The sequence below is a fragment of the Salvelinus sp. IW2-2015 genome, linkage group LG8 (assembly GCF_002910315.2).
Source record: "Salvelinus sp. IW2-2015 linkage group LG8, ASM291031v2, whole genome shotgun sequence".
Lineage (NCBI taxonomy): Eukaryota > Metazoa > Chordata > Actinopteri > Salmoniformes > Salmonidae > Salvelinus > Salvelinus sp. IW2-2015.
This window is the reverse complement of record NC_036848.1, coordinates 13,437,798-13,451,097: the sequence shown is the minus strand read 5'-3', so window position 1 is coordinate 13,451,097 and position 13,300 is coordinate 13,437,798. Positions and strand designations below refer to the sequence as shown.

The following is a 13,300-nucleotide window of genomic DNA, read 5'->3' as shown; positions in this document are numbered from 1 at the left end:
ACCCCATGCTGTCTTGATAATTGTTTGGGGGGTGTGGTTGATTGTGTTCAGACATTGTTTGTTTGAGGTCGACAAAATGCAAGAGTTTATTGCATTGAAACTCCTTTGTTGGTTGCAGATTGTCATGTGTTTGGAATGGCTTTGATGGCTGTGTGGAATAGCTTATCGTAATCAGAGGAAAGAAGCGGTGAACTAACAGAAGACAGTGAGAGATACACATAACGATTTGACATAGGAAGTAGGAGGTGAACATCTTTTTATTTTTTTGTTGTTGGATAAGACATGGTTCTGTGTAGCTCAGCTGGTAGAGCATGGCAATTGCAATGTCAGAGTTGAGGGTTCGATTCCCATGGGGGAGCAGTATGGAAATGTATGCACTCACTACTGTAAGTCGCTCTGGACAGGCGCGTTTGCTAAATGACTGAAATGTAGAGTGCCACAATCAGGGTTCCCCCACAGCCTTCTCCCCACCCACTGCTGCCCATCTGTTCATATAACACTCAAATGCTGGTACAGTTCCTTTTGAGATACCATCATGTGTGCAAAAAAATAAATAGCTGTTATATACTCTTTATTGTAGAGTTCACTTGTAAAAAGCAAAACAATTTAAACTATAGAAATTACTTTTTGACCTATATTGGCTAGTAATTAATTGGGTTTCGTTCAAGGGGACTCAGAGCCCTCTCATCTATCTGCTATATGATGCCATCCCAGTGTGCCCTCATCAGTAGGTGTAATGTTGACGAAGGGTCTAAGGAAGAGAGAAAGAAATATTGTTGTTGTGATCCTCTTGGGTCTCTGCTATATGTTATTGGTGCTTAGTTTCTTTGGTGTCAGTTGGCCTTTCAGCGAGTCTGTTGCTGTTTCTCTTACTGATCGTCCTTCTGCATCTTCTGTTGGGGAATCTACTCAAATTTTATATCCGTTCTAGAGGGGGAGACATAGACAAACACAACATCACATCAGCTATCTGACAAGGAATTGCTTGAATATGTGGTTGTTCTGTTCAATAGTTTTTCTCTCTTTTGAGTCCACTATCAAACRWTGATATCTTGTGCATTGTACTACAGTAGTCATAGCCGTGGGAAGTAGGGGTGTTGAGGGTGCTGCAGCACCTCCTCCCGAGTGGCCCAGCATTCTAAGGCACTGCATCTCAGTGCTAGAGGCGACACTACAGAACCTGGTAGGATCCTGGGCTGTATCACAACTGGCCGTGATCGGGAGTCCCATAGGGTGGTGCGCAATTGGCCGGGGTTGTCTGTCATTGTAAAATAATAATTTGTTCTTAACTGACTTACCTGGTTAAATAAAAAATAAAATATTTATTAACTATTATTACCCAATCCAAAACATCTTCCCGCGGCCATGACAGTGGCATCTCTATATCATCCTAATTGGCATATGTATCCAAGTGTATGATCATTCTGTAGCACAATACACAAGCGTATCAAGAGGATACATTGTGTTGATATTGTGCACTTCTTTAAGAGCTATTTCTATACCTTGATAGTATATCCAATGAGCAACAATGGAAAATGTTTCTTTAACTGCAACTATTTCAACCCTTTCCCACTATTACCAAATAATAATGCTTTTGTATCCCTTGAAGAAGTGAATATCGGGCCGAAAACATGTGACTTTGAGAGTGACCTCACCTGCACTACAGAGGCATTTACTCCACTGGGCTGCAGTTCAAGAAATGCACAAACACACATAAGATCAACATTCTTATGGAAACAATTACAAACTATTGACTCAATGGAAAACTGAAATTGTCACGCATGCCAGAATATCATCACGTATGAATCTCCCATTTCACACTGATAAACCAGGTAGTAGAGTCATACTTACACATCTGCAGGTTTGGGAGACATCAATACCAAAGGTAATTCTACTCCGACATCACTGTMGCGAAACAAAATGTACATTATCAGTGGGCAACATAATCATGTTTCTCCAACAAAACCATACTGACATTCATGTACACTGAGTGACAAAACATTAAGAACACCTGCTCTTTCCATGACATAGACTGACCAGGTGAAAACTATAATCTCTTATTGATGACACTTGTTAAATCCACTTCAATCAGTGTAGATGAAAGGGAGGAGACACGTTATAGAATGATTTTTAAGCCTTGAGATATGATTGAGATATGTGTATGTGTGCCATTCAGAGGGTGAATGGGCAAGACAAAAAGATTTAAGTGCCTTTGAACGGGGTATGGTAGTAGGTGCCGGTTTGTGTAAAGTACTGCAACGCTGCTGTGTTTTTCACGCTCAACAGTTTCCCATGTGTACTCTGTGTATATGTCATATAATAAAGTGCATATGTTATATATCAACTCCTGTTCTTACCTGGCTGTTAGGCCTCCCAAGAGGCCTCCGCTGGAGACCAAGAGGTTCACTTTGATTTTGTAAGTGACTAAGATTCCCTGCATTCCTTTATCCATGCCAGGACGAATGCTAGGAGAGGGGAGGACAGCATAGGGATGGGTTACCTCAGGCTTTTTGACAATAGATGATGACGCAGAAAAGGTTTTTTATCATCATCTACAGAAGGAGAGCGGGTGTGGTGGAGCTACACCACCGTTCAAAAGTTTGGGGTCACTTAGAAATGTCCTTGTTTTTGAAAGAAAATTTAAAAAAAAAAGTCAATTAAAATAACATGAAGTTGATCAGACATYCATTGTAGACATTGTTAATTGTACGAGCGTTGTACGAGATCTTCAGTTTCTTGGCAATTTCACGCATGGAACTGCCTTCATTTCTCAAAAMAAAAAAATATACTGACGAGTTTCAGAAGAAAATTCTTTGTTTCTGGCCATTTTGAGRCTGTAATCGAACCCACAAGTACTGATGCCTCAGATACTCAACTAGTCTAAAGAAGGCTAGTTTTATTGCTTCTTTAATCAGAACAACAGTTTTCAGCTGTGCTAACATAATTGCAAAAGTGTTTTCTAATGATCAATTAGCCTTTTAAAATGATAAACTTGGATTAGCTAACACAACGTGGCATTGAAACACATGAGTGATGGTTGTTGATAATGGGCCTCTGTACGCCTATGTAGATATTCCATAAATAATCTGCCGTTTCCCGCTACAATAGTCATTTACAACATTAACAATGTCTACACTGTATTTCCGATCAAATTGATGTTATTTTAATGGACAAAAAATGTGCTTTTCTTTAAAAAACAAAGACATTTCTAAGTGACCCCAAACTTTTGAACGGTAGTGTATGTCTTGGGTAACTCACTGACTCACAGTGTGGTAGAAGCCAGGTTGGTATCTTCATCCTTTAGTCTGCCGTCCACGGCCAGACCACGCTTCTCTTTGTTGTTGGACAGAAGAGGGATCACCGTGAARGTCTTCTCCAGGGTGGATTCTCCTTTTACTTCCTCCCTGAGCAGGACGACCACACAAACAGGACATTGTGATTCACAAATAGTGAGAATCAGAATATACTTTATTGTTTGACTTCAGTACTGGGTTATAGACATAAGGTTTAGTAATTCTACATTACAGTAGAAATGGAATGAATGTGTTCTTGACTTACGCAAATTCCTCATTCAGAACAGTCTTGGTATATTTGTCTGCTTGGTAAAGCAGCACCTCTGTTGTCTGGTCAACTGGTCAGAAGGATGTGTGTTGGTCAGAAACAAGAGTTGAAACACACACACGCAATCATGACAGAGAATAATATATATATGCAGACATTTTTCTCCAAAGCGACTTACAGCCATGCGTGCATACATTTTAAGWATGGGTGGCCCRATGAATCAAACCCACAATCCTGGTGTTGCAAGCGCCATGCTCTACCAYCGAAGCCAATCAGAACAGAGAWCTCACGCCACAACCACTTTTATGTTGACTCACTCGTTATTTTAATTTTCTTCACCACTTTTGCGGTTTCGTTGTTGATTTTGACTTTTACAGGGATTGGGTCTCCATGGAAATAGAGCTGAAAGTCACCAAAGGAAAGCAAACATGTTCAAATAAACAGGTATCATACAGAATCCATCAATAGAAAACTAGCACAGTAATCAATGTTCTCCTATGCTTACAGGATAAAAGTCTAATCAATGGAAGGGTTACAGGCCTACCTCCTTCTCTATAGAGGCCTCCAGGTGGACTAGCTTGTCAGACATCATGAAGTTCTTGCTGATGTCAGCCTGGGGTCCAGCGGGTATTGTTCCTGGAGCAAACTGGATCTTCCGAATGATCAGACGGCAAGTGTCCCTGACAGGAGAAAGGAAGAGAGGGAGAAAACCATCAGAACACACAATCATCTGATTACTAGCAACATCAAATGGTATGCACAGTAGTGGAATTCCACTAATACACACTTCTTGTTAATTTTCTCATCAGGGTCYTCTGCCTCATTGGCGATGTAGGCTTTCACCTCGTAGTCGACACCACAAGCCTGCAGAGGTAGGAAACAAAGGAGTGATTTGTCTTTGATGAAATGATCAAATCGAGAGAGTGAAAAAGAAAAAMAAGAAATAGAGAGAAGATTAGAGGGAGAACGAAAGGAGAAGAACGTACCTTGCCGACATCCTCTGGTGCAGGCTGAAGGCCGACTGAGCACGGTAGGTTGTTATCAATCTGAAACGGACAGGAAGTAAGAAGTGATCAGGTGTGGATAGATACAAACCAACAGGCTAGGATGTCCATTTCCTTCAAAGGTCCAATGTAGCCGTTTTTATCTCAATATCACATAATTTCTGGGTAACAATTAAGTACCTTACTGTGATTGTTTTCTATTAAAATGGTCTTAGCAAATAGCAATTTCTCAAGCAAGAATCTTGCTAATCTTGTCTGGGAGTGGTCTGAGTAGGGAGGTGTCACGACTTCCACCGAAGTCGGCTCCTCTCCTTGTTCGGGCGGCGTTCGGCGGTCAACGTCACCGGCCTTCTAGCCATCGCTGCTCCWTTTTTCATTGTTCCATTTGTTTTGTCTTGTTCCCCGCACACCTGGTTTACATTCCCTAATCACATTGTGTATATATATTCCTCTGTTCCCCCCATGTCTTTGTGTGGTATTGRTTTGTGTTASGTGTTTTATGTGACGCYCCAGGCTGGTTTTCCATGTTCCGTGTTTATTTCACGAAGTATGTTTATTTGGTAAACTATAGCTTTTGTGACTGTTTTCGCGRTTTGCACTTTTGCCATTTTTGCTGGAGGTTTTGACGCAGTTGRGTCCGTCTGRTGMTTMCTCCTGCCTKAATAAAGTGTGCGCCTGTTCACAARRCTCTGCTCTCCTGCACCTGACTTCGCTACCAGTACGCACACCCGTGACAGGAGGGGAAAACTGACATTGGCAAAGAGGTATGCAACTGTCTTTCTTATTTGTCTATTAACTAATTTACTTCATGTATTTAATTTACTGCTGATGTCACCAGGCAGGCCAAAATTCCCTCCCACCAAAACATGCTGACATTTCAGACAGTCTTACACTAAAGGGCATTATCATAATTTTACCAATTTCACAGTATTATTCCAACTTCACAGTGTATATATAAAATATATATAAAACACAGGAAAATCAAGTTTTGGACTGCACTGGGCCATTAATGGGAATGTCCATTGTGACAAAGTCTTTGATGTGGTTTGCAACACCAGCTAAGAGTGCGGACCGAGATTACACTTTGTGTGGGTGAACAGTGAGCTATGCACAGACATATATTTTTGTGTGATGCCGTGTGAAGGATGAGACAGAAGGAAACACACAGTGAAACTCACATTGAAAGTGAAGGCATGGCCTTGGTCCTCACATTTCTTCAGGAGGGCCTCCTGCATAGGGGTGTTGGCTGGTGTGGTGCCAACAACAGGGTAGATCTGCTGCCTCTTTATCCAGATGTCTTTTCTGTAGTTCATCCCGATCAGATCCAGGTCGTCACTACCATAACGGAATGAGCATGCTAGATACACCCATACTGCAACGAGATTAGAGATAGATCTTTGATATCAAGACTGAKCCTCGATGGGCTGAATTTGACTTCATGCATCTTTCCTGGTTCAATAGATACAGTGAAATCAACTAAATGTTACCTTTCCTGCCTTCAAGTTCAGCGGGGTCAACCTTGATCACCCCATCTGCAAGAGAAGATACATGTATGAAAAATACACACCAAAAAACACACACACACACAGACACACTACTCTTAGATTAGTAAAGTGCAAAGATATTCAGAGATAACTTTATAACACACCGACGATATCAACAGTCTCCACATGGTCCACGAAGTCTCTCTTCCCCAGGTAGAGAGCAATCTGGGYAAAGGAGAAAGGGAGAGAGAGAGGTTACTTCCTGTCTGTAATCAACACCATATAGATAGGCCTAATCTCAGTTATCTTGATGGAGCCTGAGGAATCGCAGTGCCGTTTGTAAGTTGGCTCGGTTAGAGGAAGTATATGGATTCCTGCTCTGGTATGCGATAAGTGCATCAGAGCAGGCCCCGACCAGTGTGTCTCACAGTTATGATGTCAGAGGGGGTCCTTACCGATCCGTTGCCGCTGGTCTTCTTGTAGATCCTACAGAGAGAGGGTGATATGAAGTTTAGACACTAGATTGGATTCAACAAATCTGTATCATGCAATATAACTATTCATTGTGTCCTCCATCCATTGTAGGACACATGTTGTCTTAACCTAAACTCTGTCATCATTAGAATCTTCCATAGCCTGGTCCCACATGCCCTCCGTCTAATTCCAATTAGTGGTATTAGTTAGTTATCGTCCCTAGTGGCAGTGGGTCTTTACAGTCTTAAAACTCACTGCACTTTTTGTGATTGCTATCCTTACTAAGCCATCCCAGTACGTTGCTTAGTGACCTACCCTAACTGGCCTGCTGTCAGCTCCAGTTTAATTAAAAGATGAGGCCTCTACTCCCCCTCCCTCCCTCCATCCCTCCCTCTTCCCACTGAGGCTCTGGATTGATTAGTACCCAGGGTGGCACGGGAACCACTGGCATGACTGGTACAGCCAGCTATCTTCACGTTACAATGAGGCAACCACAGGTCTGTCTGAAGGGGAACCTGACCTATGCTTTGATCGGGTCACAACAGAGACACTGCTGAGGGTGACTCCACAACGACTTGCGTAGAATAAACATTTTCTCACAAATGTTGTTTCATATGGTATCTCATAATATAATCCTATCAGTTCAATATTCCTAATATCCTTTTTACCTCGCCTAATCCCTTACATCAGTTTATCAATCAATATAGCATGCATCGCTTGCCTATTTGCTCACATCTTTGCTCYTGTATGCTGTTAATTCTAAACTCCTCTATTCCGGATCTAATCCAGAGATGATCCGTCCTAATCAGGTTCTTTCTGGATCCTCTTAACCTTAGAAGTGTCACACATCCTTACATGACACAGGCAATGTGCTAAAGGTAGCAAAGTAATTACATTGACATTTTAGTTATTTGGCAGACTCTCTTATCCAGAGRGARTTACAGGAGCAATTAGGGTTAAGTGCTTTGCTCAAGGGCACATCGACAGATTTTTCACCCAGTCGGCTCTGGGATTCAAACCAGCGACGTTTGGATTACTCGCTCTTAACCGCTTGGCTACCTGCTGCCCTAATAGATATTCATTATCTAACATCTCTCTGTTCTGTTTCACAGTCTATGGTTTAGTATGTTCTGAAAATAAACTCTGCCTCTATATATCTGTAGAAATTAGCCATTGTTGGTAGGTGATTGGTGAATTTAAAAGATACTCACTTTGCCATGTCTGTGATTAATTGGATGAGGTTGTCTGTAGTGGTAGAAAAACAGTTTAATGAACTGTATTAGGATACAATAACAAGTAACACTCTTCCAAACAAGATAAGAGTCCTTCCTGGTTGCAAATAAGTTATATGGTGGAAGCTGGACAATTTCAGCAGAAAAAAAACAAATTAGTATTTGATTTGATTAGTCTAGACCAGTGTAACTAATCAGTGGGAGATAAACATGATGCATTGGTCCCTTAATCTGATTAGCTACGCTGGTAATTAGACAGATCAAATCAAAGACAAATTACCCACTGGGCAAAAACTCAAAAACTGAATCAACGTTGTTTCCACATGATTTCAACAAAAAATGTTTTTGGGGATGATCTTAAATCAACGTGGAAAACTGATCAGATTTACAACAAGTAGATAAGGGAATTTCATKTTTTTTTCACCCAACTTTTAACCTAAAACCAATGGCACGGTGACATTTGTTGTTGATTTCACATTGAATTCACGTTTAGTTGACAACTCAACCAAATGTAAATCAAAAATAGACCTTGAATTGACGTCTGTGTACAGTGGGTAGTTTGTTCCTACTCTTATTTGCAACCAGATTTAGCTAATGCCTAAATTAAATTGGCTACTGCAATGTAAATATGCTTAAAATGAGCTCGGTCTGAGATAACTCTGCACTGTCTATTTCTGACCGAGGCTGCCATTGTCAATACAGGTGACAGATGAATATATTTCAAAATGGGCACATCACATGTCCTGTACATTCAAAGAAGTTGGTAAAATCCACCCTGTTCTACAACAGTTTTTTGATAATACTCTGTGCCTAGTGTCAGTTTAAAGACCCTTGATAAATGATATCTGTAATGAAAGGTTAAGACAAATGTTCCTTCCATTCCATGACAACAAAGCAAGGTGGGCAATTCCAGCCCTGGGCAGCCTCAGTGAGTGTAGGTCGTTGTTCCAGTGCATCCCTAACCTGAGCAGGGCTGGAACAAAAGCTTGCTCACACTGAAACCCATTTTCAACCCTTGCAGTAAAGGCTACATTGCACGTCCATCCATCTCCTAATCAGTCATTCCTAGAATCAGCGCGATAGTTATCACTTAAGATATAAATTAGATGCAGATACAGTTTTCTGAGATGTTGACAAGATAAGATGTCATGCACGATATGATCCCCCATGCATGATGTCATCTTTCCCCAGTAGGCTATGCTGATGATGTGAAGCAGGGTCCGCRGGTCTTGCGTTGTACTCACCTCAGTGTCTTGACTGTGTCTGTTGTCTGGTGTTGCTGTCCCTGTAATCCGTCACTCTGTGCCTGTGTAGCGAGTTTTAGCATCTACCACCTTCCGTCCTCCGCCTTTATACCTCGACCTCTCAACCTCGCCACCCTCCCATTGGCTTCCCCTGCCGTTATAAGAAGCTACTTTTAGGCCATATCCTATTAATTCATTAGCTGGCTGCATTTTTTGGGCTACAACAGGGTTACAAATAAGCAGAGAAGGTGACTTAAAAGGATTAAATCCTGAGTAACTTGTTGTTGAATAGGTGGGTGTAAGGAGGGGGGCTGTTTGGTTGGATTAAAGGGAATATGATCAAATCAAATCAAATCATATTTTATTGGTCACATACAACAATGGTTGCAGATGTTAATGCGAGTGTAGTGAATGCTTGTGCTTCTAGTTCCGACCATGCAGTAATATCTAACAAGTAATCTAACAATTTCACAACAACTACCGTATGCACACAAGTGTAAGGAATGAATAAGAATATGTACATATAAATATATGGATGAGCGATGGCCGAACGGCATAGGCAAGATGCAGTAGATGGTATGGAGTACAGTATATACATATGAGATGAGTATGTAGGGTATGTAACATTATATAAAGTGGCATTGTTTAAAGCGTGACATTTATATTTGTGGAGTTAGTCAGTATGTTGGCAGCAGCCACTCAATGTTAGTGATGGCTGTTTAACAGTCTGGTGGCCTTCAGATAGAAGCTGTTTTTCAGTCTCTCGGTCCCAGCTTTGATGCACCTGTACTGACCTTGCCTTCCGGATGATAGCGGGGTGAACAGGCAGTGGCTCGGGTGGTTGTTGTCCTTGAGGATCTTTTTGGCCTTCCTGTGACATTGGGTGGTGTAGGTGTCTTGGAGAACAGGTAGTTTGCCCCCGATGATGCGTTGTGCAGACCGCACCACCCTCTGGAGAGCCTTGCGGTTGTGGGAAGCGGTGATACAGCCCGACAGGATGCTCTCGATTGTGCATCTGTAAAAGTTTGTGAGTGTTTTTGGTGACAAGCAAATTTCTTCAGCCTCCTGAGGTTGAAGAGGCGCTGTTGTGCTTTCTTCACCACGCTGTCTTGTGGTGGGACCATTTCAGTTTGTCCGTGATGTATACACCGAGGAACTTAAAACTTCCCACCTTCTCCACTGCTGTCCCGTTGATGTGGATAGGGGGCTGTTCCCTGAAGTCCATGATCATCTCCTTTGTTTTGTTGACGTTGAGTGTAAGGTTGTTTTTCTGAACCACACTCCGAGGGCCCTCACCTCCTCCCTGTAGGCCGTCTCGCGTTGTTGGTACAAGCCTACCACTGTAGTGTCGTCTGCAAACTTGATGACTGAGTTGGAGGCGTGCATGGCCACGCAGTCATGGGTGAACAGGGAGTACAGGAGAGGGCTGAGAACGCACCCTTGTGGGGCCCCAGTGTTGAGGATCAGCGGAGTGGAGATGTTGTTTCCTACCCTCACCACCTGGGGGCGCCCGTCAGGAAGTCCAGGACCCAGTTGCACAGGGGGGGTGAGACCCAGGGTTCGAGCTTATGACGAGTTTGGAGGGTACTATGGTGTTGAAGCTGAGCTGTAGTCATGAACAGCATTCTTACATAGGTATTCCTCTTGTCCAGATGGGTTAGGACAGTGTGCAGTGTGATTGCGTCGTATGCAGTGTGATTGGAGTGGGTCTAGGGTGTAGGTAGGTGGAGGTGATTGATCCTTGACTAGTCTCTCAAAGCACTTAATGATGACGAAAGTGAGTGCTACGGGGCGTAGTCATTTAGCTCAGTTACCTTAGCTTTCTTGGGTACAGGAACAATGGTGGCCCTCTTGATGCATATGGGAACAGCAGACTGGGATAGGGATTGATTGAATATGTCCGTAAACACACCAGCAAGCTGGTCTGCGCATGCTCTGAGGACGCGGCTAGGGATGCCGTCTGGGCCGGCAGCCTTGCGAGGGTTAACACGTTTAAATGTTTTACTCACGTTGGCTGCGGTGAAGGAGAGCCCACAGGTTTTGGTAGCGGGCCGTGTCAGTGGCACTGTAATTGTCTCAAAGGTCTTGTCCTTTGTCAGTCTACACCTCTGTGGGCATGTTTATCCTGTCTGGGTTCCATTTGGGCTTGTATTCTCTGTGGTGGCCTTTGGCTTGCACTATGAGTCAGTACAGAAGGATAACATTACCATTGGGGGGACGCTACCGCACACTGGCTTTGCTCTCTCCCTCAATGCATACAAGCCACGTGTCTGCTGCCTGTCTGCCTGCCTGCCTGCCTGCCTGTCTGTCTGTCTGTCTGTCTGTCTGTCTGTCTGTCTGTCTGTCTGTCTGTCTGTCTGTGTGCCCGTCAGTCTGTATCTTTCTGTCTGTCTGTCTGTCTGTCTGTCTGTCTGTCTGTCTGTCTGTCTGTCTGTCTGTCTGTCTGTCTGTCCTGTCTGTCTGTTCTGTCTGTATCTGCTCTTGTCTGTATTTGCCTCTCTGTCTGTATCTGGACTGCCCTGCCTGCCTGTCTGTATCTAAATGCCTGTCTGTCTGTCTGTCTGTCTGTCTGTCTTCCTGTCTGTCTGTCTGTCTGCCTGTATCTGTCTATCTGCCTGTATCTGTTGATCTGCCTGTCTGCCCTGTCTGTCTGTATCTGTCTGTCTGTATCTTTCTGTCTTCCTGTCTGTCTGTATCTGCCCTGTCTTGTCTGTCTGTCTGCCTGTCTGTGTCTTCCAGGCCTGCCTGTCCCTGTCTTATTGCCTGTCTGTCCTGTCTGTCTGTCTGTCTGTCTGTCTGTCTGTTCTGTCTGTTCCTGTCTGGTCTGTCTGGTCTGTCCTGCTGCCTGTCTGTCTGTCTGTATCTGCCTCTCTGTCTGTATCTGAACTGTTGCTGCCTCCTGTCTGTTTCTGTCTGTTCTGCTCTGTCCTGTCTGTCTTCTATTGCCTGTCTGCCCGTTGTCTGTATCTGTCTGTCCTGTATCTCCTGCCTGTCTGTTCTGTCTGTCTGTCTGTCTGTCTGTTGTCTGTTGTCTGTCTGTCTGTTCTGCTGTCTGTCTGTCCTGTCTGTCTGTCTGTCCTGTCTGTCTGTCTGTCCTGCCTGTATTGCCTGCCTGCCTGTCTGTATCTGCTGTCCTGCTACTCTGTGAATCGCTGCCTGTTTGTTAATGTCTGGTATGTCTGGCCTGTATCTTCTGTCTGTCTGTTATGTCTCTGTTGTCTGTCTGTCTGTCTGTCCTGTCTGTTCTTGTATGTCTGTATGTATGCATCTGCCTGTCTGCCTTGCATGCCTAACTGCGTGTCTGTCTGTCTGTCTGTATCTGCCCTGCCTGCTCTGCCTGCCTTTGCTGTCTTCTGTGTTGTCTGTATCTGCCCTGTCCTGTAGCTGTCCTGTCTCTCTCCTGTTCTGCCTGCCTGCCTGTCTGGTATCTGTCCTGTCTCTCCTGTCTGTATGCTTGGCCTGCCTGTTTGTCTGTCTGTATAGTCCTGCCTGTATCTGTCTGTCTGTCTGTTTTGTCCTGTCTGTTGTCTGTCTGTCTGTTGTCTTGTCTGTCTGTCTGTCTGTCTGTTGTCTGTCTGTCCTGTCTGTCTTGTCTGTAATGTACATAGCAATCTGCCTGTCTGCCTGCCTGCCTAACTGCGTGTCTGTCTGTCTGTCTGTAATCTCTGCCTGCCTGCCTGCCTGCGCTGCCCTGCTGCCTGTCTTTCTGGTGGGTCTGTATTGCCCTGTCTGTATGCTGTCTGGTCTCTCTGTCTGGTATCTGCTGCCTGCCTGTCTGTCTGTGTCTGTCCTGTCTGTCTGTCGTCCTGTCGTGTCTTGTCTGTCGTATCAGTGCCTGTCTGTCTGTCTGTCTCCGACTCATAATAAGCCACTTAGTGGACATGTCTGAATCTAATGCTAGTTGTCACTTAAAGGGGAAGTCCACAGTGGAAACAACCTCCCCTCCTCTGTTTTGGTAAAAAGCTAAGGGATGGGCCTGGAGAAAAGTAACCACTCTCAAATTGATAGACAGATATATGGATGCAAGGGCTCACCATCCAATATATCAAATTATAGTTTTAAACATGTTTTCAGGCTATACAGTCCAGTGTTTGTTTACATTCACAATGTTTACAAACATTGGAGTAAAACAAGCTTATATTTTGGGTTCTAATGGGGTACGACAGTTGAACTAAGCTCATGAGGCATTTATAAGTTATATTCTTCAATAATCAATGGGCACATTATATATACAAAGTATGTGGACACCCCTTCAAATTAGTGGATTCGGCTACTTCAGCCACACCCATTGCTGACAGGTG

At 43.7% G+C, this 13,300-nt stretch overlaps 1 protein-coding gene across 2 annotated transcripts; it reads right to left on the bottom strand.

The window, feature by feature from the left end:
- Nucleotides 1-239: 239 nt before the first annotated feature.
- On the bottom strand, nucleotides 240-9,087 carry LOC111967445 (arrestin-C-like). Of its 2 annotated transcripts, XM_023992477.3 has the most exons (16): nucleotides 9,000-9,087; nucleotides 7,735-7,768; nucleotides 6,505-6,535; nucleotides 6,214-6,274; nucleotides 6,053-6,097; nucleotides 5,744-5,937; nucleotides 4,548-4,607; nucleotides 4,349-4,425; nucleotides 4,106-4,241; nucleotides 3,879-3,963; nucleotides 3,559-3,631; nucleotides 3,267-3,404; nucleotides 2,358-2,465; nucleotides 1,852-1,905; nucleotides 1,656-1,685; nucleotides 240-927 (listed from the first exon to the last, which is right to left on the bottom strand). In XM_023992477.3, the coding sequence occupies exons 2-15, from the start codon at nucleotides 7,740-7,742 to the stop codon at nucleotides 1,673-1,675; spliced, it is 1,083 nt and encodes a 360-aa protein (XP_023848245.1). In that variant the 5' UTR covers nucleotides 7,743-7,768; nucleotides 9,000-9,087; the 3' UTR covers nucleotides 240-927; nucleotides 1,656-1,672. The 2 variants fall into 2 exon arrangements, with proteins under 2 accessions (XP_023848245.1, XP_023848244.1); XM_023992476.2 differs by lacking the exon at nucleotides 1,656-1,685.
- Nucleotides 9,088-13,300: the final 4,213 nt, after the last annotated feature.